The 22,711-nt window shown below is 39.4% G+C and overlaps 1 protein-coding gene across 2 annotated transcripts in view; it reads right to left on the bottom strand.

The window, feature by feature from the left end:
- Nucleotides 1-858: 858 nt before the first annotated feature.
- Nucleotides 859-22,711, bottom strand: part of ASB7 (ankyrin repeat and SOCS box containing 7) — a 47,914-nt gene continuing 26,061 nt past the window's right edge. For both annotated transcript variants that reach the window (XM_032468875.1, XM_032468876.1), the window contains exons 5-6: nucleotides 18,968-19,573; nucleotides 859-4,274 (exon numbers count right to left, since the gene is read on the bottom strand). In XM_032468875.1, coding sequence (XP_032324766.1) covers nucleotides 4,135-4,274; nucleotides 18,968-19,573 — 746 coding nt within the window. In that variant the 3' untranslated portion in view covers nucleotides 859-4,134. The remainder of the gene's footprint in view (nucleotides 4,275-18,967; nucleotides 19,574-22,711) is intronic.

The following is a 22,711-nucleotide window of genomic DNA, read 5'->3' as shown; positions in this document are numbered from 1 at the left end:
ATAAATATCAACAGATGATAAAAATCCATTTTCTTTTGTCTTTGAAACTCAACTACAGGGGATGTGGAAATATTTTTTTTATCAAGTGGATAATCTGTTTTATCAATAGCTAGTAAGCCGTTTTTGTAAATTGTCTTTCAGCTGAAAAAACAATATGCTACTTACATCATATTGGAAAAGGAATGACCTCAAGATTTCCAAGCAACACAGCAATTTTTCACATCTGAACTCCCCTGCTGATCATTAGGAACAGTTTCAAATGTCCCATTCTTGGCTTTCGTTTCAAACCCTGAACAAGTCTGTAACAAGGTTATGGTTGCAAAACATCGAATTTCTGCACGGGGCGCTAAATTGTCTGTCCTCCCTTCTCTTAGCACACCATCATTCATATTAGTTTGAGGTCTCTCCTGAATCAAGCTGTGCGTATGACATACAGAGGAAGTATGAAATCTGTTATTTAGCTTCTATCTCTTGCAAGCTAATACACTACCTCCAATTCATTGTTTAACTGAATTTACTGTTCTGTGCTTAGAGATGCTATGGTCCAAACTCTGCCCTCTCAAGGTGAGACAGAGGGGACTATGCCCCCAAGAGGCTCAGTGCTGGATCAACACATTCAAGAATGTGATAGATAGTCTTCTGTTGGCTGGTATTTGCAGAATGCATTAAAAGGCAGTGGCGGAGGGGACACTTCCTTATCTGATCTGAAATGGTGGCATTTTCTGTGCTGCATTCTTACACAATTCCGATGATTTACAATGCTGATGAGTGAAAGACAGAGATCTGTTTCTTTTCACCCAGTAGCTGGAAGTATTAAAAAGTTAAGGTGGACTAGAAATAAAACACAATTCCAATATATTTTAAACCAGATTTAAGTTTTTTTTTTTTAATTCAAATTGACCCAAAGCAAAACTTACATTACAAAGGAAGAACAAAATACATTATGATAGAACACACTAGGAGTTACATGAAAGCTGAATTTGTGGGCAAAGGGCCTCCTCATCCCAATCACATTCTGGACGGATGAGAGTTAGAATCTCAGTTTTTGCATGGTCCACTCTCGTAATTAAACTACGTGTTCTCGTCTCTTAGGGTGTGCATCTGACAGATCAGGCTAGACTCCCTCACACTCCAGATGTGTACTCTCGCTACTGCCAGAACTCTGAATTCTCTAGCGGAAATGCTGTTCCAAGCATGACTGATAATGGATTAAAAAAAAAAAAAAAAAAAAGCCAAGTCCTCCAAACTAACAAGCGTGGATTATTCTGTAGTAAAGAGTTTAGAAATATGGGAATTAAATAATCTAAAAAAACACTCTTACTCTGCTGTACATTTATAAACACAAATATTTACACACACAAAAAAATCTGTTTTCAAAAGATGAGGTTTGCAGTTCATTAATGATCATAATCTTTTTATGAGCTGGTTTCTTTGGTGTACTTGCCAAATATATTTTTATAAAGGTTTAGTAATAGGCTTAAATGATAAATTTCAAAAGAAACATAGAAGGATCAGTGACAAATTTATATTATTCTTAACATATCAGTCAAGATTCTGGAAAAACCAATCGGCTGATTTTCTGAGAATGTCTGTTCTCTATACTCATTCTGTGACCACAGAATGCTTCTCTGCCTATCAAATTCAAGTGTAGACCCACACGTTCGCCCCTATTTCCATCAGTTACCAACGCTGAGACATTTTAGTTATTGTTACATATGATATGTGACTGGGATTTTATTAACAACAAAAAAGAAAACATTCTTTTTAAGCTTCCAGATAAATCAAACCTCAAACAATAAATAATGGAATTACACACTTCTTAATTAAATAGAAATTTCGATTCCGGGAAGAGCTCTCATAATTTTTTTCTTAAGTTGCAGCAGCCTTACAGAACAAAGAATTTACCTTTATCTGATCTTTTTACTTGGAATTCCCTGACTCACACTCAGTGGCTAACTTAGTTCGGAAACCTTCAAGTGGTTGGGGAAAGAAAATCACTTTACACTCACTGAATAAACAGACACACATGAGGAAATGAGCCCTGTGTGAACGTCACACTGACATCACTGCTCAGAGCGCAGGACCCCCGCACCCCCTCCCATCTCCTTGTCTCCCTGCCCAGGGTTTCGGGGAAGAGGAACACTCTGTTCCTTCCTGGCCATGCCATGCCCCTGATGTGACACCGTGTCTTACCTCTGACCCAGGTGTTGGTTTCCAGAACGAGAACACAGCCCGGATCCTAGCTTCCCAAGGGACACTCTCTCTCGGAAGGCAACTTTTTGGAGCTTTTGTTATGGGGAAAGACAGACCACCCATTTCTACTCATCACATACCAGTTACAGTTTGGGGATGGTTACAAAACTGGTCACACTCTCACTAACTCCCTGCAAAAGAGTGTCTGTGCCCTGTCCGTGATCCCCCAAATCATTCCCTTCTCGAAGCTGCCGTTCTTCAGAAACCTATACATAGCCTAGACCCAGCAGAACAGATTCTCTGATGCCACAGCTTTGCTGCATCCAAGAGAACAAATTTGTGCTTGAAATATTACTGCTGGCTCTGAAAAGGGGTAAAGCCAGAGCCGAGTTCTAATTCTGTTGTTATACTTTTCAGGCGAAATAGTTTTATTCTTAATGACTTAAAACTAGAAATGCAGACAAGGGAAGCCCTTCATCTTGTAAACTTTTGATAACAATTTTATTACAAGTGTGTAAATATTCTGAAATTTCCCAAAGCACTAAGCACAATACTGGGATATTTTTAAAGCTTCTTCTGAAACTAATATGATGACAACTCAAGCACAGAACTCATTTCTCAGGGCCTCACCGTAGACCCTGAATGCCTCTGGAATCACTGTTATTGACACTTTATCACATCTGTGTTTACACTGCAGAAATATGCCAATCAGCCTAGAAAATAAAGTAACTGTTCTGAAGAGCTTCACTGTGTACATATCCTTACAAATGGATAGGAAATGTTTAATTAGCGTATTAGGAATTAACCAGGCTTACAAATGTGCACCCATTAGAAATTCTTGCCCTTTAGAAATTTTATTTTAACTGGGAAGAAAAAACAAAACAAAACACCAGGAAACCACCCCAAATTATTTAACCATTAAAGCCAAATGGTTTCACAATATTTTGGGCTATTTTTAGGGAATACTCTACCACCAGGATAGGAAATTTTCTGCTTAAAGTGAAGTAAAAGACAAAGCTTAACATGGAAATTGCAACTGACATAACTCTGGTTCTGCAATTAAAATTAAAGTGGCGGCTCCTGTTCTCACAGGTATGTCAAAGCCGGCTGTGGAATGAGGAGCACTGAGTGAAATAATGGATAAAATACACCAGAAAGAGTATTGCACTGGAGGCACTGTTTTAAAAAACAGAACGCATTGGCTTTAGAAAGTTATCTTCTTTCCCATTAATTTTTTTAAAAGCACAGTTCAACTAGAGATAGAAGTTGAGACCCAATGTCTCTGGGTAGTGTACAACAGTTGTTAAAAAAAATAAGTTAAAAACAAGAGCACACCAACAGGAAAGCAGGGGTACTGGATGTATGTCATCCAAAAGCTACATTAATTAGGAAGAGAACAGTTTGAAACAGCCAATTTGTACTCATTAAAAATGAAAAAGGTGACAGCATGACTTTAAAAATTTCTTAGGGCATTTTCCAGTAGAACCCAGGACCCCCTGGGTGAAACTGTGCCTCCCAACTTTAACAAGTGCTCTGCTGGTTCACAACACCATGCACGCCAATGAAACCATAAATTTGGAAAAGGTAAATTCTCCACTCCAAACCTGCTTGTGTCATTTTGGAAAAAACAATTTTTTTTTATAAATGCAATATTGTATAGAAAGCTTGGACCTCTTAAACTTGGACCAAGAAACCAAATTAAGACCTTCAAGCATGTGGTGTGTGTGTGTGTGTGTGTGTTTATATATATAAAAAAAACCCTCCCCTACAATGAAAACCAACCAACCAACCAACCAACCAAACAAAAAGAAACCTAAAAGTGTATACCTGCTTTCTGACTTCACAGCAAATCAGAAATTGCATAGGATATACTTTGTGCAAGGCAAAAAGCCTTTTAAGTATCTGGAATATAACTCCTAATCTTGCTCACAGTTCTGTATATCAGATATCATCAAATTTGTGTTTTAAGTAGTCTTTCATGACCTTGGCAATTGGTAGTTCATCAAGTAGCTTTAGGTTTTGAAGGCCTATACATTGTCGAATTTTAATTCGGCACAGGTCCTGCAAGTTTCTGGGCTGTCCTAAAAAGACAGAAAGAAGAAAATGTTACAAAGCTACAAAGCACAATATTTAAGGCGCGGGCTTTTAGGTTCTGAAAAGAACAGTTGGGTTTCACTGGGAAGTGTCTCTGTGTGGACTTTACGTGCAAAGGATTAGAGAGACTCCAGCTAGAAGGACGCATCCTGGGTACCTTGATGTGGTGTCTTGTGATGGTTTCACATCCCTGGGATGGTCAATATTTTCACCTCCATTTTACAAATTAAGGACACTAAGGATCAGGGATTTAAGTTAGTTGCTCAATGTCAGATGACCAATTAAAAGCTTTTGAGACCGGGACTAAAGCCAGTTCTTCTGATTCTAAGCCTGGTATTCTTACCATTACAAATCAGAATGCCAATTCTCATCCTGCACAGGCCTCTGAGGTGATGGGTTAACACCTGTGTGAGCGAATCACTTCTCTGGGCCTCAGTTTCTCCATCTGAAAAGTGAGGGAACTGAAAGGGATGCCTTCTCACGTGGCTCCTCCTGTCAGCTCACTGTCCAGGGCAGTGACACAATCCTGGGGAGCCTTCTCAAAGGACATCTGCCCACCTGCTCACCATGATTTTGGACAGCAGAGGCGGGAGGGCATAGGCTAGGGGGGCAGGAGTGGGTTGGAAAAGCACCCTAAGCTATTCTGAATCTGTCTCTTCAAACCTCACATCCCAACCATCTGCCAATAAAAACCTCTGCTCTAACACAAACTCAAAAGAAAAATTATAAAATACAATTTTTTCACTTTTGGATATTGTGTTTTACCAAAACAATACAAGTGACCACAAACACAAGCAAAAATTGTATGCAACAGTGCCTCAGATAAAAACAAAACAAAAACAAAAACAAATTTCTTCTGTATAGCACAGGGAACTACATTCAATATCTTGTAATAACCTTTAATGAAAAAGGATATGAAAACAAATATATGCATGTATATGCATGACTGAGACATTGTGTTATACGCCAGAAATTGACATATTGTAACTGACTATATTTCAATAAAATTTTTTAAAAAAGTGCTTGAATTCACATAAATTCTACTTTCATATTAAATGGTAACAATAATACAAACTAACATATGTCGAATGTGTACTCTGCGCTGTGTAGTCTTATAAGCTCCTGACAATATACTAACTCGTTAATCCTTCCCTTTTATGAGGGAAGTACTTTGATCATCATCCTGATTTTACAGACTCTTTTCGTCTCCAAGATTAAGTAACACACTCAAAGTCAAGCAGAATGCCATACTTCAGTGGTTCTCAAACTCCTTGGTCTTAAAACCTCTTCACATTAAAAAAAAAAATTATCCAGGACCCCAAAAAATAACTTCCATTTATGTGGGTTATATCTATTGATAATGATCATATCAGAAGTTAAAACAGAAATTTCAGAAATACTTAGTTCATTTAAAATAATAAACTTACTATATGCTAACATAAGTAACACTTATGAAAATAATGGTATTTTCAAAAATGAATCATGAGAAGAATGGCAATCTTTCACATTTCTGCAAAGCTTTTAAAGGTCTGGCTTAACAGATGATCACTGACTTCTCATACATGCTTCTGCATTCAGTCTGCTGTGATGAAACCCCATCATCCCGTCTCTGGACAACTCTATTTCCTCTCACGAAAGAAAGAATGTAGAAATGACAAATAACATCTTAGTATTATCATGGAAATCGGTTTGACCTTAGATGCCCTGAAATGGTCTGGGTTAACTCCAGGGGTCCCCAGGCCATTTGTGGGGGACCGCTGCTATACTTAGTCCTTGATCCTTTACTTGAACTGTACAGGTTTAGAGCGATCACCATTATTCAAAATTAAGTAATTCTTCACGAGTGAAAAAGCATCCTTAAGACGCAGATCTCTGCTCTGTAAGATCTGTATGAACAGGTGCTTTCCAAGAGGTTCTGAACCTTAAAATGTCCATAAACCAGGGGCACGTGTATCTACAGATGTCTGAGCAAGGATCCCTGAGTGGCTGTAACACACGCTTGTGTCTCTTGGCAAGAGGGCACTTCATCAGAGATGAGGTCAGGTTCCCCAACAGATACTCTCAGAGCTCCTCTTCTCTGCAGCACTGAATAAGGCTATGAGTTTACATTTATTTGGTGATGATCTATTAATGCCCATCTTCCTCACATGCTCCAAGAGAGCAAGACAATTTCTGGCCGCCAGTGTAAAAGCCCAAGGCCTGAGACAATACGCAACAAATACTAGTTGAATAAATGAATACTTAATAGGCTGGCCCTTGAAGTATTTTATACTGTTTTACAGTCGACTCGTTGCAAAACATACCCATGTCAACAGCAGATCATTTTCTAACCTGTTTTGAATTATTTTTCATCACCATTCATGGGCTACCTTTAGGAAGAGAATAAATTATCACTGTCATTTTTCAACAGATGCTTATTGTATTTGATCTGCAAATGCAAACCAGAATATGAATTAGGTTTGAATCTTCTTTTTTCAAAGAATTTGATTTTCCTAATAGATGGCAGGTTCTTTTCAAGTACAATATTAATGAAAAGGGCAACCACAATGTATTCAGGCAAAAAACACATGAGGATAAAACTGACATAGAGAAGTATATACGTGCATCCTTAAGCGAAAACATGTCATCCAACAATGTGGAAAACAGTATTATTGGAATTTGCTTAGCTGAAGTAGAAGAGCTGGAGACAAAAGGTTCCAAATGGGGTATATCTTCTGATGATCTCGTTTCATAGCAAATTACACTCTCCAAAAATGACTGCAGGAACTCCTAAGCCTTGTGTTCTCTTTACAGCGGGACTGGATACCCCAGCATTGAGACACAGTTTCCAGGTTCCCTCTCCTTGAAAGTGACTAAGTGACTACGATGGGACTCAAAAATCATAGCTTTCTCCTGGCCCTTGGGACATTCACTCTTGGAACACAGCTATCACTATGCCATGAAGGAGACCAAGCAGTCTACAAAAAAAGAACTAACATCCCCACCCCATAGTCCAGGCTGAGCTCCCAGCCCACTGCCCACACCAGCCAGCCAGCTACCAGAGTGAGAGCCCTCTGGAAAGTGGAGGGGCCCCAGTCAAGCAGCTCCAGATGACACTGCCTGGAGCAGAGAAGTAAAATGATCAGCCATTATTATTTCAAGCCAGTAAATTTTGCAGCATTCGATAACCGAGTGAGATTCTGGGATATGGAAATAGGGTGTTGCCATTAAAAAAAAAAAAAATCCAAAACAGGTGGCTTTGCGTAATTCCTGTCTGCAGAATGACCCTGAATGGCAGATGCCCAGTACAATGGTTACAAAGCATCAGCTCCGGAGCCAGAATGGGTGGGTCTGACTGCTGGCCCCCAAACGTACCAGCTATGTGACCCTGGGTGAGCTACTTAGCCTCCTGTCTCAGTTTCCTCATCAGTGAACTGAGGAGAACAACCAACATAATAGCCCTTACAAGCACAAGGAGAGTCAGTTTCGGTAAAGTGCTTACAGTAGTATCAGGCATGTAGTAAGAGCTCTGACGTATCTGGTAAATCAATATTAAAACAGTAGTTTTTAAATACTAGTTAGGATAATTAGTGGTTGCTTCTCCTTCTCAGCAAAGTCAAGGGCCCTTCCTGGTTCTTAACACCAAGTAAGAAAAATAGTTGGCAGATTAACAGTAAAGGAGCAACTGGTCCTGGACGAACTGATGGAAATCACATTCTGGAAATCACTGCCTGACTTGAATGAGGCAGAAATGTGAGAGCTTTTGTATAAGAAGCTGTGCAGCGATGAAGTGAGGGATGTCATTAAACTACTGCTCCACAGAAACACAGATATTCCCTCATCCTGCCCAGTAGCCGCACTGAGTGAAAAGTGGGCTAAAAAATAAAGAGTAACGAAGACTCACTGTAATGACTGTTTTCTGAGACTCAGGAATATCGCTTTAGGAATAGAAGATTATGACTGAAAGCGAAGTACAGGCACACCTCGTTTTACTGTGCTTCACAGATGCTGTGTTTGTTTGTTTGTTTGTTTGTTTGTTTGTTTTAACAAATTGAAGAACTGTGGCAGCTCTGCATTGAGCAAGCCTATTGGTACCATTTTTCCAACAGCATCTGCTCACTTCATGTCTCTGTGTCACCATTTTGGTAATTCTCACAACACTTCAAATTTTTTCATTATTATTATATTATAGTGATCTGTGATTGGTGATTTTTTTTTTTGGTGTTGCTACTACTATGGCTAGCTGAAAGCTCAGATGATGGTTAGACATTTTTAGCAACAAAGTATTTTTTAGTTAACGGATGTAATTTTTTTTTTTTTAGATATAATGCTATCGCACAATTAACAGATTATGGTACAGTGCAAACATAACTTTTGTACGTGCTGGGACATCGAACAGTTTGTATGACTGGATTTACTGCGAAGTTCGTGTTCCTGGAGTGGTCTGGAACAGAATCTGCAGTATCTCCGAGGTGTGCTTCCATTTATTTTCTTGTTAACAAATTACTGAGCACTTACTATGCGCTCAGAAATGCACTGTCCCAGAGACTAAAGGGGCAAGGGGAAGAAGGAGGCAGTGGCAGAGGAAAAGAAGGCAGAGAAAGATTAAAGGGAACAAGCCAAAAAAATCAACTCACACGCGCACATTGTTTACTAGGCGTCTTAGAAAACCACTCCTGCCCTATTAAACAGCAATCGTCTTGTCCACGGGCTTTTAACAGGGGAGACTGGGGGACACCTCACAAAAAGAGCATAATTTAAGGAATTACAAGCACTACGGGGGATGCAGAAACACTACACGCTATTATTCATACTAATGAATTACAATGGGATTACATAACACTTCAAAGGGTTACCAGTCTTTCCATTTGGTAAAGAAGCCCATAATTAGTAATAATTGGGCTGGTACAAAATAGGAAATCAGCTTTTGAAGGGTCTGGTCTAGGATAAATTACAAAACCAGGGCAGCAGCATTAATTTAGAAAATTAAATATCCTAAACCACCTCCTTTTGACATCAGCACCACTGTGTTTATGATAGGCTAAACTTACTTATTTAGATGAAATATTTGTAAAGGTAGACAGAGAGGCAAAACATTTTTAGATAACCAAAGCGAACAAAATGAAAGTAAAACAAAAGTTCCACATTTTTCTTTGGGGGAAAGGAGGGTAGAGACTGTTTGTAGAGGGGAGGGCATAAAGGAACAAAAAGAAAGATTTAGCCCGTTCTGGATTGCTTTGTATAATCTAACTTGTTCCTTCAAGTACCATTCCATCTTAGGTCAACATCTGGAATGGTCTTCTCTCTGTTTTAATCTCAGATTCCCATTTTAAACTCCTACCGTGAATACATTTTATTCCTTTGCTCCTGCTTCTGAATTCCCTTCACAGGGACTTAGTATGAAATGTGCTAAACAAATCTTACTTTATAGGACAAAGGCAGTTGCTAGCTCACCTTAAAATAAAAACCATAGTACTGTAAAATAAAATGCTTCCACTGATTTAACTCTTAGATGAAATCCAAACGTATACACACATATCAGCCCTGATGACATCTGTCCATTCATTACATTTTTCTTCACAGGCAAAAGAGCCTTGACCTGTATTTCCCATTTGCACTAAGCCAAACAAAACCTTATACTGCTTCCTAACAAATGACAAGAAATATCTAGAAGCCTTTTCATAAAAAATAGAAAGTAATACAGTATGATGGAAAAAGTCCAGAATAAGGTAATACTTTCTATATCATAGGAACTTTTTAATGTGGTATAATTTGACTTAAAACTATGTACTGTTGACTTATTTATTTCTAAAAGTGATTTTAATCATTGGGACTAAAAAAACCTAATTAAGAGTATAAATGTAGATGTTTAGCAAAATCCCCAGTTAGAACAAAAAATCAATACTCAAAAATAACCTTACTTAAAATGTGCTACACAAATTATTTCTCCAAAGAGTTAAATAGTAACATTGTTCTGATAAGTCATACTAAAAGAAAAGAGAGAAAGAAAGAGAAAAAAAATCAAAGAATCTGATTACAGCAGCACTGGAAAGGAATACAGGATGCAAAGGGGCTGCTTTATGTGACTGTCTGCTTACATACTTGGCCTTGTACTGGATTTAGCTGAGAAAGCCAGTCTAAATTTCACTCTCTTAAAATTAAAAGAGTCAGATTATGCTGTACACCAGAAGTTGACACAACATGGTAAACTAACTATACTTCAATTTTAAAAAGTAAAAAAAAAAAAAAAAAAAAAGCATGATTTGTATTCTTAATTTTTCAAAGTTTGAAACTCTTCAGCTAAAATATGGTACTTGACTATTACTAAAATAAAAAGAAAACATATTTCAGGTTACTGCAGTGTTTATCAAATAGCATTTTTAAATGCCTGTGACTGATGTTCAAAAAAGTAACAATCTCAAGTACTTGACCAATTAAGTCTCCTGCAACTCATTGCTATCTACCTAATCTTTTTTCTTAGAAATATGAGCCCTTTATTTTAAAAATTCCTTTTATTAACTTCATTAAAATTTTATTTAAATTATTTTAAAATCATGTATAGTATTATTTAAATTATTAAATATTTAAATAGAAGTATTTAAATTTTAAGTAATTAATTCCTTTTATTAATTCCTTTAATTCTTTAAAACACACAAATCAATACAGCCCAGCACTAACTACCTCTGACATACCACTGAAGCATACTGAGTGGTTACTTCAAGTCTTTGAACAGCATCTAACTAGAAACACTGAATTAACTTCGACACCTCTGGATATTAAACACAAACCCAACTGGCATATTCTCTATCTTAAGAGTAATCTATACCAGACCGTGCCATGGGAATAAAAGATGCTGTGTGAAAAAAAGTAAGGTGTTCCATAAACAAAGTCAAGTGGTTAACTCACTCAAGGACTCCTTGGCACCTCTGACATGCTACTGTGCATGGTGAGTCCCTGAAGCTGGGATATAGAATCCAGGGTACTAACCTCCCCAGCAGATATGAATAATGAATCTGTTTTACCACCATAGCATCTGATAAAATAACAATTTTATAGACACAGTTCAGGAATCACTGATCTTTACAGATCCTAACTGGTAAATACACTAGCACAGGGTAAGCAGTAATTTAAAGCATCTCATTTATCCACAGATTGTAACTGCAGACAGAAACATGTGAAAGAGACCCAACAAACCCTAAAGCACAAGGCCAACAAACAGCGTGTCCTTAAAATTGCGGACGTAGAAATGGTACATCACTAGGTTTCAGCTTTTTAGTTTTAGGACCTCTTCACACTCTTTAAGTTGATGGACCTCAAAGAATTTTTGTTTATGTGTGTTATATCTTTATTTACTGTATTTAGAAATTAAAATTGAGAAATTAAAAAAAAAGTTACTGATTCATTTAAGAATAACAGTAATAAATTCATTATCAGGTGAAATAACTTTTTATGGGGAAAAAAAAAGCTGCTTTCCAAGACAGGAAAGATTTCATGAGAAGAGTGGCGCTGTTTCACATCCTTGCATGTATCTCTGAAGGTCTGGCATCAAAGAAGACAGCTGGACTCAGAGATCTGCGTTCGCGTACCACCTGTTACAATATGCTGTTTGACTGAAGTAGCTGAAAAAATTCAGACTCACTCACAGATGTAGTTGGAAAAGAAAGGAATATTTTAATAGCCTTTTTAGATAATCATGGATCTTCTTTGACTTCACCAAAACTCAACAAGTGGTGTGTGTGTGTGTGTTTTTAAGATTAGATACAATATGGAATCTGAAACCAAATAAATGAAAGTTTTGCACTCTTTCACATTAAAATCCATTGGTCTATCGTGCCCTTTGAATGAATCTTTTACCCGTGCATGATTTTGTAACAATATACATCAGTCATTTGGAAATTATTGGTTCACTAGGTCATGCAGATTTTCCAAATGCTGACCCAATTCATGATATGATATCAAAAAAATCACTTTTGTTAATATCTTGGTGGATTTCAAAAAAGCCTTTACTATTGGGAGTCTATATCCCTGTGGCAAGTACAAGCTTTTCATTTTCTAATTTTCACTTGAAAGCTCAAATTTTATGACTTACTCACTATAAATACTGTCGGTTGTTTTCTTTAAGGTGACAAAGTGAACTTTATTCACTTTCCAGAAAATGTCTGCCAAATACCAAGGACAAAACAGCTATAGTTTGGCTGTCAGTTCATCTTTCAAGTAAAACTGGTATTCCATCAAAAAGCTGCTGGTTCCACTCAAACACATCACAGAAGTGCTCTTCCTCAATTCAATCACAGCACTTTGATCTACAATAAGAATACTTTCAATTTTCATCCCACAGAATACTAAAAAGATACAAACTCAAAGGGAAAAGATTTAATAAAATTAAATTGAAGACGTTCCTAAATGGAACTAGAACATCCTTTCCTAAGATTGGCTCAAACCTTCTGGAGCCACTGCCCTGATTAATGCGGAGGTGGCTGCCATGTTACCCACCACCACTCTTACACTATCATTGCAGAAGTCAGTGCCGTGAAGAAGGCAGACAGTATCTTAGTATTGTTCTGAAACGAGCTTTGACCTCACGGCACCTAAAAACTGTCTCGAGGACTCCCAAGAGTCCACACTGTTTTACATGAATCCAGAAATAAAATTACTAGCAGTAGGATATCATCCTCTTTAAGGGTGGTTACTAGGCAAGAATTTTTTAAAAGTTGGAATCCCAAGGACTACAGTCTAATTTCCCCATTCTTCAGAGGAGGAAACTGAGGTCCGTGAGGCGGGCAGAGGCTAAGCAGTCTGCGCAAGTTTATGAGGCCAGTGAGACACTGGGTCAAGAGCCCATTAGCCGCTGTCTCCACACCAGACTCAGCTGATTTCATGGCACCTGTGACACAGAGAGCTTAGGATGACATGCGGGAGATACGTGCCTCTGGATCCAAGTGGGCCCAATACCACTCAGCCCAAGGGACCATGAATAGGATGTTTTTCACATTTTATTTTAGCTTCAACCGATAAAGAATTTGAAATCATCACTCCCATCCTTACAAGAAGAAAAAACAGAACAGACTCAAAATCAACAACTTATCTTGGACCCATCAGTAAACTGACGTCACAGGGCAAACCTCCACTGCAAAACCTGGAGAGAAAAACCAATCCGGAGCGTCACAGCTGAAATCTGTACCTGAAGCAGAAGCCGCTGGGGCCACAAACTGGTAAGAACACAGAAGTGGTCATTTTGATGAGCTGCCAGAAGCTGTGCGCGGGCTGGGCTGAGAGTGAGAGCCGCCATCGTAGGAAGCCCCTGCTCATTTCTGAGTCTTACTTTCAGGAACCCCGCCAGGTTCTCACAGTGAAGAGCCAATACAGATGCGCCCCCCATGGCCCTGGCAGGGGGAGGGTGAGAATAACCAGGGGACACACACCCAGAAGCTTCGTAACAAAGGCCTGTTCTCCAAGGGGAAAGACTTTCCCAGCGTCTAATCCCGCCTGGACAATGAACATTTCTCTGACTCCAGCCACCAAAGCCCTCCAAGGAGGGGGTAGTGGTAGGGAAGAGGGGAGAGTGGGCAAAACTAAGAAACTCTTCTGCAGGTCATAGCCCAGGGACACAGGCCCACTGAGAGACTGAGATTTCATCCTTAGATTCTAGGCCATTCGCCTCCCCCACATCTTAACCACCACACCAACATGCTAACAGTGGATTAGAGCTGAAAGAGTTCCAGGATGCAGACTCGCTGCGGAGCGGCACTGAGGGAAGCCCTAACTCCAGAGGGGAGACCAAAGCAAGGACCCTGGTGGATCTGAAGCCTCTGGCACCTACGGCTGTAGCAGACACAACACACAGCCCAACTCCGAGACAGGTTAACCAAAAACCCAACATTCAGGTCTATTTATCTCAGTTCCTATTCCTGATACATCACATCTGGCTTTGATTAAAAAAAAAATAAAAATTAAGACACATTAAAAGTCAAGAAAAAACAACAGTCAGAAGAGACAAAGCAAGCATCAGACCAGACTAGACTTCCCTATGACAGAGACGCTGGAATTATCGGTCAGGCCATCGAAAATAACTGACTGCTATGTTAAAACTAATGAAAATGTTAGATGGTAACAGAAAAACCTTGCCTATCTTCTGCCTACATGAAATAGCCCTACAGAGGCAGTTTCCATACACAGTGAGTACAGATGGAGATGTCACTGGCAGAGGGAGAAATGGGTGACAAGCTGACCCCTCCAATGCCCTGGACCTTGCCACTTGTCCAAGTCTTTGATGCCACCTTGCCTTGGAAACATTTCCCTTTTCTACATAAAAGATAAAGCCTTACAATTAAAGGGCTTCCTAGGCAGGCAGCATGCAGAGAAACTTCTCTGCAAACAGTCTAGCCAAGCAAATGTGGAAGCTGCCTACTCTTGAGTGGCATTCTCCAACAGGGAGCCGTCTCATTTACTGCTACCTCAGCGTGGACTTGACAGTGTTCCAAGCTGTGTGCACAAGGAACTGCAGGTCCTTTCCGTCCTTCCCCGCTCCTGCAGAGGCGGCTGGCAGAAGGTCCTTACCTACTGTGGGCATAGTCTGTGCTTAAGCATTCAGAAGTGGGCCCCCTCCCAAACTGTAAGTTTTCCACTACTTCTTTCTGAACAAAATCCCAGGCATACAGTTGATTAAAATCCCATCTTTTTTCTTCCCCCCATAAGATTAAGAGTTCTGGCTAGTTACTGCCCACAGCCAGCTTTCTCATGGAATTTCTCTCTTCATCCATATGTTGGCCAGGGAAGTTTATACTGTGGGGCAGGGAGATAAGGGGGAAAGAGCACTAGATTACAGTTTGATTGCTGTCTGGGTGGGTGGGTGGGGGGTGGTAAGAGTTCCATTATTATTCAACCAGACCCTAAAGGCAAGCTTTACTTATGAAACTGTCTTTCTTGAAGACTATTTTAACAACATTTTCTGGTGCTTGTCCGTTTATTGTGCGTAAATGTTAATTTTCTCCTTTGAATTGGGCAAACGTTCCTACAATCTTCTGCTGTTTATCTTCAGCTACAGAATTTTAGCCCATTCCTATATGCCAGAGATACCATGATCCTCCTAGCTCCATAATGGTGTTTGCGCAGAACGTTGTGCAGAAATTATTCTACTTTAGTGATAGAATTTGCATGGCCTTCATCAGCGGACCTCCATCAGAGTCCATCAGTGGACCTCCATCAGAACATCTGCTGCTGCCTGTCTTTATCACCATCTCTACCTGTTATCAGTCACACCTTCCTTATTCTCCCTGCTGTTGTCCCTTTGGTTTATTTCCACTCTTTTTTTCTTTCAAGTAAAAGAATGAAAAGAACAAAAACTGGCTTCTCTAAGCAGGAAAACATCTTTCCTTCTGCAAGGCAATCCTCAGTCTCCGGGTATGATCTCTGGCTCTTCTGAGCTGCGTTTATTGTTCCAGGGTTAGCAGAGATAAGCTACTTCTTCACTTGAATGGCTTTCTGGAGGAGACCACGCTGAATTCCAGCTATTTTGAAAGGCAGAGATTTTTGCAAGTCTGGCTGTAGAGTAACAAATGCTCTTTGTGGCTTCTCCATCTACTTGTGATCAACAAGGCACTGGCAGATACTACCTTATAAGTAAGCCGCTTGACTTGCTCTGTTTTTATGACGTGTGTATCGAAGTTTTTATGGCAATTTTTCTAAAAAGCCACAGCAGCTTTTAGATTCCAGGATTATGACTGTCTTGGGCTCTTCCAATTTAAATAATTTGCTTTCTAATCTAAATGGTGCACGGAAAAGTAACACGGCCCTGAATAATGACCACCCAGTGGCACTTCTGCTGTCCTGACACCTCAGGAATCTGAGCTCTCAGATTGGAAGCTCTCTAGCCTCAGTGCCTAGAGAGCTCTGGCGCTTGGCAGCATCAAAGACAGGAAAGAGTGCAGGGATTTGATTTGATGCTCCCTGAACCGCCCAACCTTCTTTCACTCTGGTTTCCAAGAGAGCCAGTAGAGAGCTCCAAAGGGCATCAGTTACAGGCAGTCCTTCTAGCACACAGTTATTCACTAGGAAAAGAAAACCTAATAAATAACGTACAAGCGAAGCAGAAATACTCAATTTGCTTTTGGCAGGAAACATCACTGACTATAAAGTCAAGAAGTAATATCTGTACACCAGAAATTGACACAACATTGTAAACTGACTGTACTTCAATTAAAACAAAAAGGAGTAATGAATTATGTTGCAGTATCTGAAAACATAGGGTAACTGCAGCCTCCAAAGGTCCTGGCTGATGGTCCTTCACTTCTGCAAAGCATACAGTTTGCTCAGCCACTATCCTTTCCGGATGCGGTCCATCAGCCAACCCACACTTACTGAGGACCTACAGGTGCATGGCTCTGCTCTATGTGCAGCTGAGAATTCAACCACAAAGAGGCAGTCCCTGTCGATTTTTCCTATCTGCCCTAATTTTAAAGGTACGTGGGAATCTCTTTTAACTCAATATCCTTGCTCTCCATTTGTCTCCACATGCAGGCTATCTAAGAGTCTGCAGAGCTGAAAATAAGAGGCGAGGGTAGAATAAGAGTCTAAGGGATTCACTCTGCTGGTAGCAAGCCAGCCCTCACTGTTCATCCACCCTCATTTAATTATTTTATTAAACACACACACACACACACACACACACACACACACACACACACACACACACAGCACTTCAATGTGCCAGGTACTCCTTTAACTGCACTACAAATACTAACTCATTCAATCCTCACAACAAGCCTATATAGTTACCCCAATTTTAAGACAAGGACACTGAGGCACAAAGTGGCTATGTAACCCACCCAAGGTCACCGCTAATATGTGGCAGAGTTAGGACTCGAGCTTGGGCGGTCTAGCCCTCGACGATGCCAGTCAACCCCTGAGCAGAATATGTAACAAACAGACTGAGGCATTTATGAGTGTAACATGGCTTCCCGAAGGTGATCAGAATAACTTAACCAAGAGCCTCTGGTGTGTAAGTTAAAACAACACGATAGCGACACCAACAAAAAGATGCTCAGCACTGATTAAGAATAAGATATACTTTCTAGGGGATAGACCATGACAGAGTCCCAACCTCGGGTGAAGAGTAATCTCATCTTTCCCGACACCGGCACCCCTCCCGGTCTATAAATGAAGGCTGTTACAGCGCCTGCTGTGAGAATCAGCACTGGAGCTTTCACTGCAATCTCTTCCCAAAACGCAGCCTGGATCTGAAGAGTCAGAGTCAGCTGGTGAGGAACCAGCACCTCCCAAACATCTCCCGTCTTTTGTATATCGATGTGCCTCAAAAGCTTTCTGCGAGGGTCCACCTACCAGACAGCCCAAAGCATCTCTCCTGGGGCAGATATATCTGTGCTGCAGAACACAGGAGCCATGAGGCACTTGTGGACATTTAAATTAAATTAATACAATTAAGTAAAATTAAAAATTCAGTTCCTACATGGCATCTGCCACATAAAAAGTGAGGCACAGCCAGGTGGGGCTAGTGGCTACCACAGGGGACAGCAAAGTTCTGCTGGGCTGCATGAGTTAGACCCTGAGCGTGATTTCTTCTTACGCTTTAGCCGAAAGAAGCTCAGTGGTAAAAAATTCGCCTGTCCCTTCTTATGAATAAACAAAATCCAAATTTCACTTCATTTCTTCCTAAGTTTTCTACTCCCAAAATCAGTTCCAAGGAGGAGCAGATTACTTTTTAGAAGCAGATCAAGTAAACGCCTTACCTTCCAGCATCTGGTACCCAGAATGTGTTTTCTTCTTGCACAATAATGAGTGAACCGTAAAAATCAGGTAAGGAAAAGGGAATTCATGAAAAAGTGCAGTAGACAACAAAATCAAACGTTTTGTTTATAGACTTCAGCTTCATGCTGGATGCTAAGCTCTGAGATGTGTTCTCGACTGGTCACAGGAAGCTGGACAGGAGAGGGTGGCTATGCCCACACAAACTAACACCTCTATCAGAAGAACAATGCAAACACAGGCACCACTACACATCGTGGGTCAGACACTTTCTGGCTTAAAAAAAAAGTGCCCACACAAAAAGAGGTCAGTGACACTGTCCTGTGTGGGCCAGGGAGTAGAGGTACCAAATTTTCCAGTGATAGCAAATTTTTCCTTACGACAATTTTTCTCATTTCCAGCATCCTTAACCTGCATTACTAGGATACCTAAATAAATATCACTGCTGTTCCATTTCATGTATGTCCACATCATAATGAAGCAGAAAAGCAACAGTAAGACATGAGCAATAAATAAAGCACAAGTTCCAGGGCCCTTCCACAGCTCTGGTCGCTAAGATCCAAAATTCTCATTCTAATTCTTCAATCTCAAGTCCATGGAGGCCTGGAAAGACTAGCTGGAACTGCCTTTTCTAACATCCATCTTTGTTAATTAAAAAAATTTTAATTTAAAAAATTCTCTGCTCTCTGTCCCTTTCTCCAGTTCTTCTCTCACCATATCTACCCCTGATTCTTTTAGTAAGTGAAATTTTTACAAAATGTTGTGATAGAGAGCATTTCTTTTCATTTCGGATGAAAGAGGTTTTACTTACCAAGCAGGACTAATAGGAATCATTAACGTCTGGTTATTTTAAGTTGTAAAAATACCTTAAGCTCCTCAGAAGATGCAAATTTTGTTAAAAAAAATATGTAATAATAATAGTAATAATTAAATTACATACTTGTGACTTCTTGTAAGAAATCCAAACACGGTCGACTACTTCCAGAAATACTTATTGAAACAGCCAGTGGGGTCTGTCCTTCATAGTTCCTTGTGTTCGTGTCCGCTCCGTAATTATATAACATCCGTGCACAAAGCACATCATCCCTAAGGGCAGACAAATGTAAAGGAGTCTGTCCGTCTTCCAAGCGCCCCAAGTTTGTGTCTGCTCCTCTCTGAAGGAACATTCGGCAATAAGAGTGATTGCTTTTGATCACAGCGTATCGCAGTAGGAAACCATTCTGAATGTCGATGTTGGCGTTGTGGTCCAGGAGGATTTTCACACAGCTTGACCTCTCTCGGATAATGGCGAGCTGAAGCGGCGTTGTACCTTTATCACTGAGCGGGTCGACCTCAGCCTTGAACTCCAGGAGGAGGCGGACAAATGAGTCCCTACCGTAGTGAGCAGCCACATGGAGGGGAGTCCAGCCATCATTGCTTTTTGCATTAATAATGTCGCTCCTGTATTCAGATTCTAGCATCAGGCGTGCAATCCGGGCCCGGCCATGCATGGCTGCGTAATGAAGAGCAGTGAAGCCTCCGATTAAGTCCTTAACTGTGGGATCAGCTAGAGTTAAAACCAAAATGAAAACATTAGCAGACTCTAAGACAAAGCAGTGAACCCTGCCATGGTATATAGCACGTCTTAGCCAATTCCCCTACGAAATGTGAAACGATTAAACATTATAATGAATGTCAAGTACTTCTTTCCTCAGCTTAACTGAAGTATAGTTTTAATGGAAAATCAATTTTCGTAGAAAAGTATCAAACCTGAGTTAACAGGATGAGGATGACTTATAAAGGGTTTAAAAGATATGCACAAAAAACACAGAGTCCAGATCACCACATCCCCTCTGTTTGCTAACTTAACCAACTGCCCTTGGCTTCCCAACTCCCTCCTCTCTGTATTGTTTCATGTTTCTCTTCTGTTTTGAACTTTTTGTTTTATTTTCTCTTGTGCTGCTTCTTGGTCTTAAAGAGAAGCATGTGTAGCAACATCTGCTGCTCTAAATTACGGATGTACTGTGGTCTGGCAGACTGTGTTGTTTTAGGGTGTATTAGGTAAAAAAAAAAAAAAAAAAAAGTTTTTCTGTGGTCTGTAAAAATTCCAAAGCATGTAAGATATATGTTAAGTGATGTTGATAAATCATGTTTTCATAAGATAAAAGTCTATTCTGAATTCTTAGTTTTACAAGAACTTTGGAGTTTGTAAGAATTAAGTGGCACACGTTGTGTGAAAAATTGAAAGAGAACTCAGCACCGTAGAAACATTATTTTTTAAAAGCAGTTCTAAAACCCTCTCCTAAATTGACTGATTTCTGAAAGAAAGAAAGAAAGAAAGAAAGAAAGAAAGAAAGAAAGAAAGAAAGAAAGAAAGAAAGAAAGAAAGAAAGAAACGAAGGAGAAAGAAACTAAAATGATTTATCTGCTATGTGACTCAAGTCAGACTTTTGTCATCTGCTCCCAATCTTTCCTGAAGGGTCAGCTCTGTGATGCGCTCAACCCACTGGCCTTCCTGGGCAGCAGGCAAAAAAGGGGCAAGAACCCTCATATTATGTAAGTCACTTCCAGGAGGCCAACAATTCCGTGTAAAGATAACTGGTCAGATCTAACTACCTAGGATTAAAATGCTTTCTTCTTACAAAAGTCACCCTTAATTTTTAGTCTGTTCATGAAAAGAGAAAAATTCATGAGTGTTCTTTAAATAAACAAAAACCTCCAAAGTCATGTGATTTAACACTCACATATTGTTTAGTGAAATGTTATTTAGTTCTAAGACATTTTATGACAACTGGGTCTCTTAGGAAAACCTAGGAGGCTGAAAACTACATGCTATATAGTAATAATACTGCAGAGAACACAAACTTCAATTAAGTAGTTGCAACAAAACCTATAAAAAGTTAACACTTTTTAGGTAAGTTGTATCAGCTGAACTTCTAAAATCATTTAATATAAACTAACGTTACACAACAGTAATATTATATTTATCCATTTAAAGAAAATGAGAGTATCATATCTGTCTTGGTCTTTGCAAAAAGAAAACTATGCAATATCTATTCACTATGTGACTTAGGAAAAAAAAATGAAGGCAAGAACATTTAAACAAAGCATACTGCTGCCATCTACCGGTAAGCCATAAGCATGAGCCGCTAATGTATCCATTTTGACAGGATGCTGAGCACCGGTCTGTCTGCAGATACCTCACTTACCTACAGCAGACTATGTGAAGACAGGCATGAAATTTGAAAGAACCCCTTCTATTCAGATGAAACCGTAAATCTTGCCAAGATGGCCATTTCTAATCTGTACCCGGCCAATCAACTGCTTCCAGACATTCTCTCTTAATCTGTTAGTGAAATTTAAGAATACCTTCTTTCACTTCTCCCACCTTTCACCCACCATGAGTGCCTTTAAAGCTGCCAGTAAACTGTCTTATGAGCATCCTGTACTCACTCTATTTGACAGTAAAACTATGTTATATGAAACTACACTTGTATCTTGGGTTTTCCACTTTAGGTCTTTTTTAGATTCTACTTACATCTTGTTGCTATGCTGAGCTGGGAAAAACAAAGATTAACAAACACAGCAGTGATCTGCTTAGTCTAAGTAAAAACCATTAAAATGCATTAACTGAACACACACTGGAAACACAGCACAGAATGAAGACTGCAGATTAACAACATATGAAATCTGCATAGTTACTTTGCTCAAGGAATTAACAAATGGGAAATATAAGGCAAATAAAGATGAAAACAAAAATTAAGGATTATTATTAACCAATGCAATAGGATAAGAAAAAGATCTTATTTTTAACAGTAATAGAAACTACAAGACACCTAGATATAAATTCTGTAAGAAATGTGCAAGGCACATGTGAAGAAACCGTCTCTGAACTGAATTCACTTCATCTATGTCTGCTCAAATGTTCCTTCATCAGAAAAGCCTTCCTTGGGCACTAACATGGCAGCCCCATTAACCTCTAACTTTGTCCACTTTAGCAAGCTTCCTCCCCACAGGTGCAACCTATTTTAAACAAGTTGTAGCAGTCTCAAGAAATCCATTTAAACCTACTGAAAAGTTTAAAAGTATACATAAATAAGAGCAGAGAAACATTCCCTACCGATATGGTTTCTTTCTTTGCAACAGCTTTAATGAGGTACAATAAAACTGACCCACTTTAAATGTACAAGCTGAAATTTGAGGAATTATATAGTCATGTAACTACCACCAAAATCAAAATACTTCCATCATCTCAAAAAGTTCTTTCCTGCTTCTTTATAGTCAATTCCCTGCCAAGACTCTGGGCCCCAGGCAACCACTAAAGTTGTGCCTTTCTAGAGTTTCACATAAATGGAATGATAGAGTATGTGGGCTTTTGTGCTTGACTTATTTCACTTATGATATTTTTGAAATTCATCCATGATGTTGTTCATCAAAAGTGCATCCCTTTGTATTGCTGAATAGTATTCCATAATAAGGATATACAATTTTTTATTTGTATATTCACCAGTACATGGACAAGTGAGTTATTCCCAGTTTGATGCTATAAGGAATAAAGCTACTGCGAACATTCATACATCCAAGTCTGTATGTAGATGGAAATATGTTTTCATTTCACTTGGATAAATACCTAGGAGAGAATTGCTGGGTCACATGTTAAATGTACATTTAACTTCCTAAGAAAGTACCAAACTGTTTTTCTAGG

Source organism: Camelus ferus, chromosome 27 (assembly GCF_009834535.1).
Source record: "Camelus ferus isolate YT-003-E chromosome 27, BCGSAC_Cfer_1.0, whole genome shotgun sequence".
Lineage (NCBI taxonomy): Eukaryota > Metazoa > Chordata > Mammalia > Artiodactyla > Camelidae > Camelus > Camelus ferus.
Note: the sequence above shows the minus strand (reverse complement) of the source record. Positions and strands in the feature narration are given on the sequence as shown.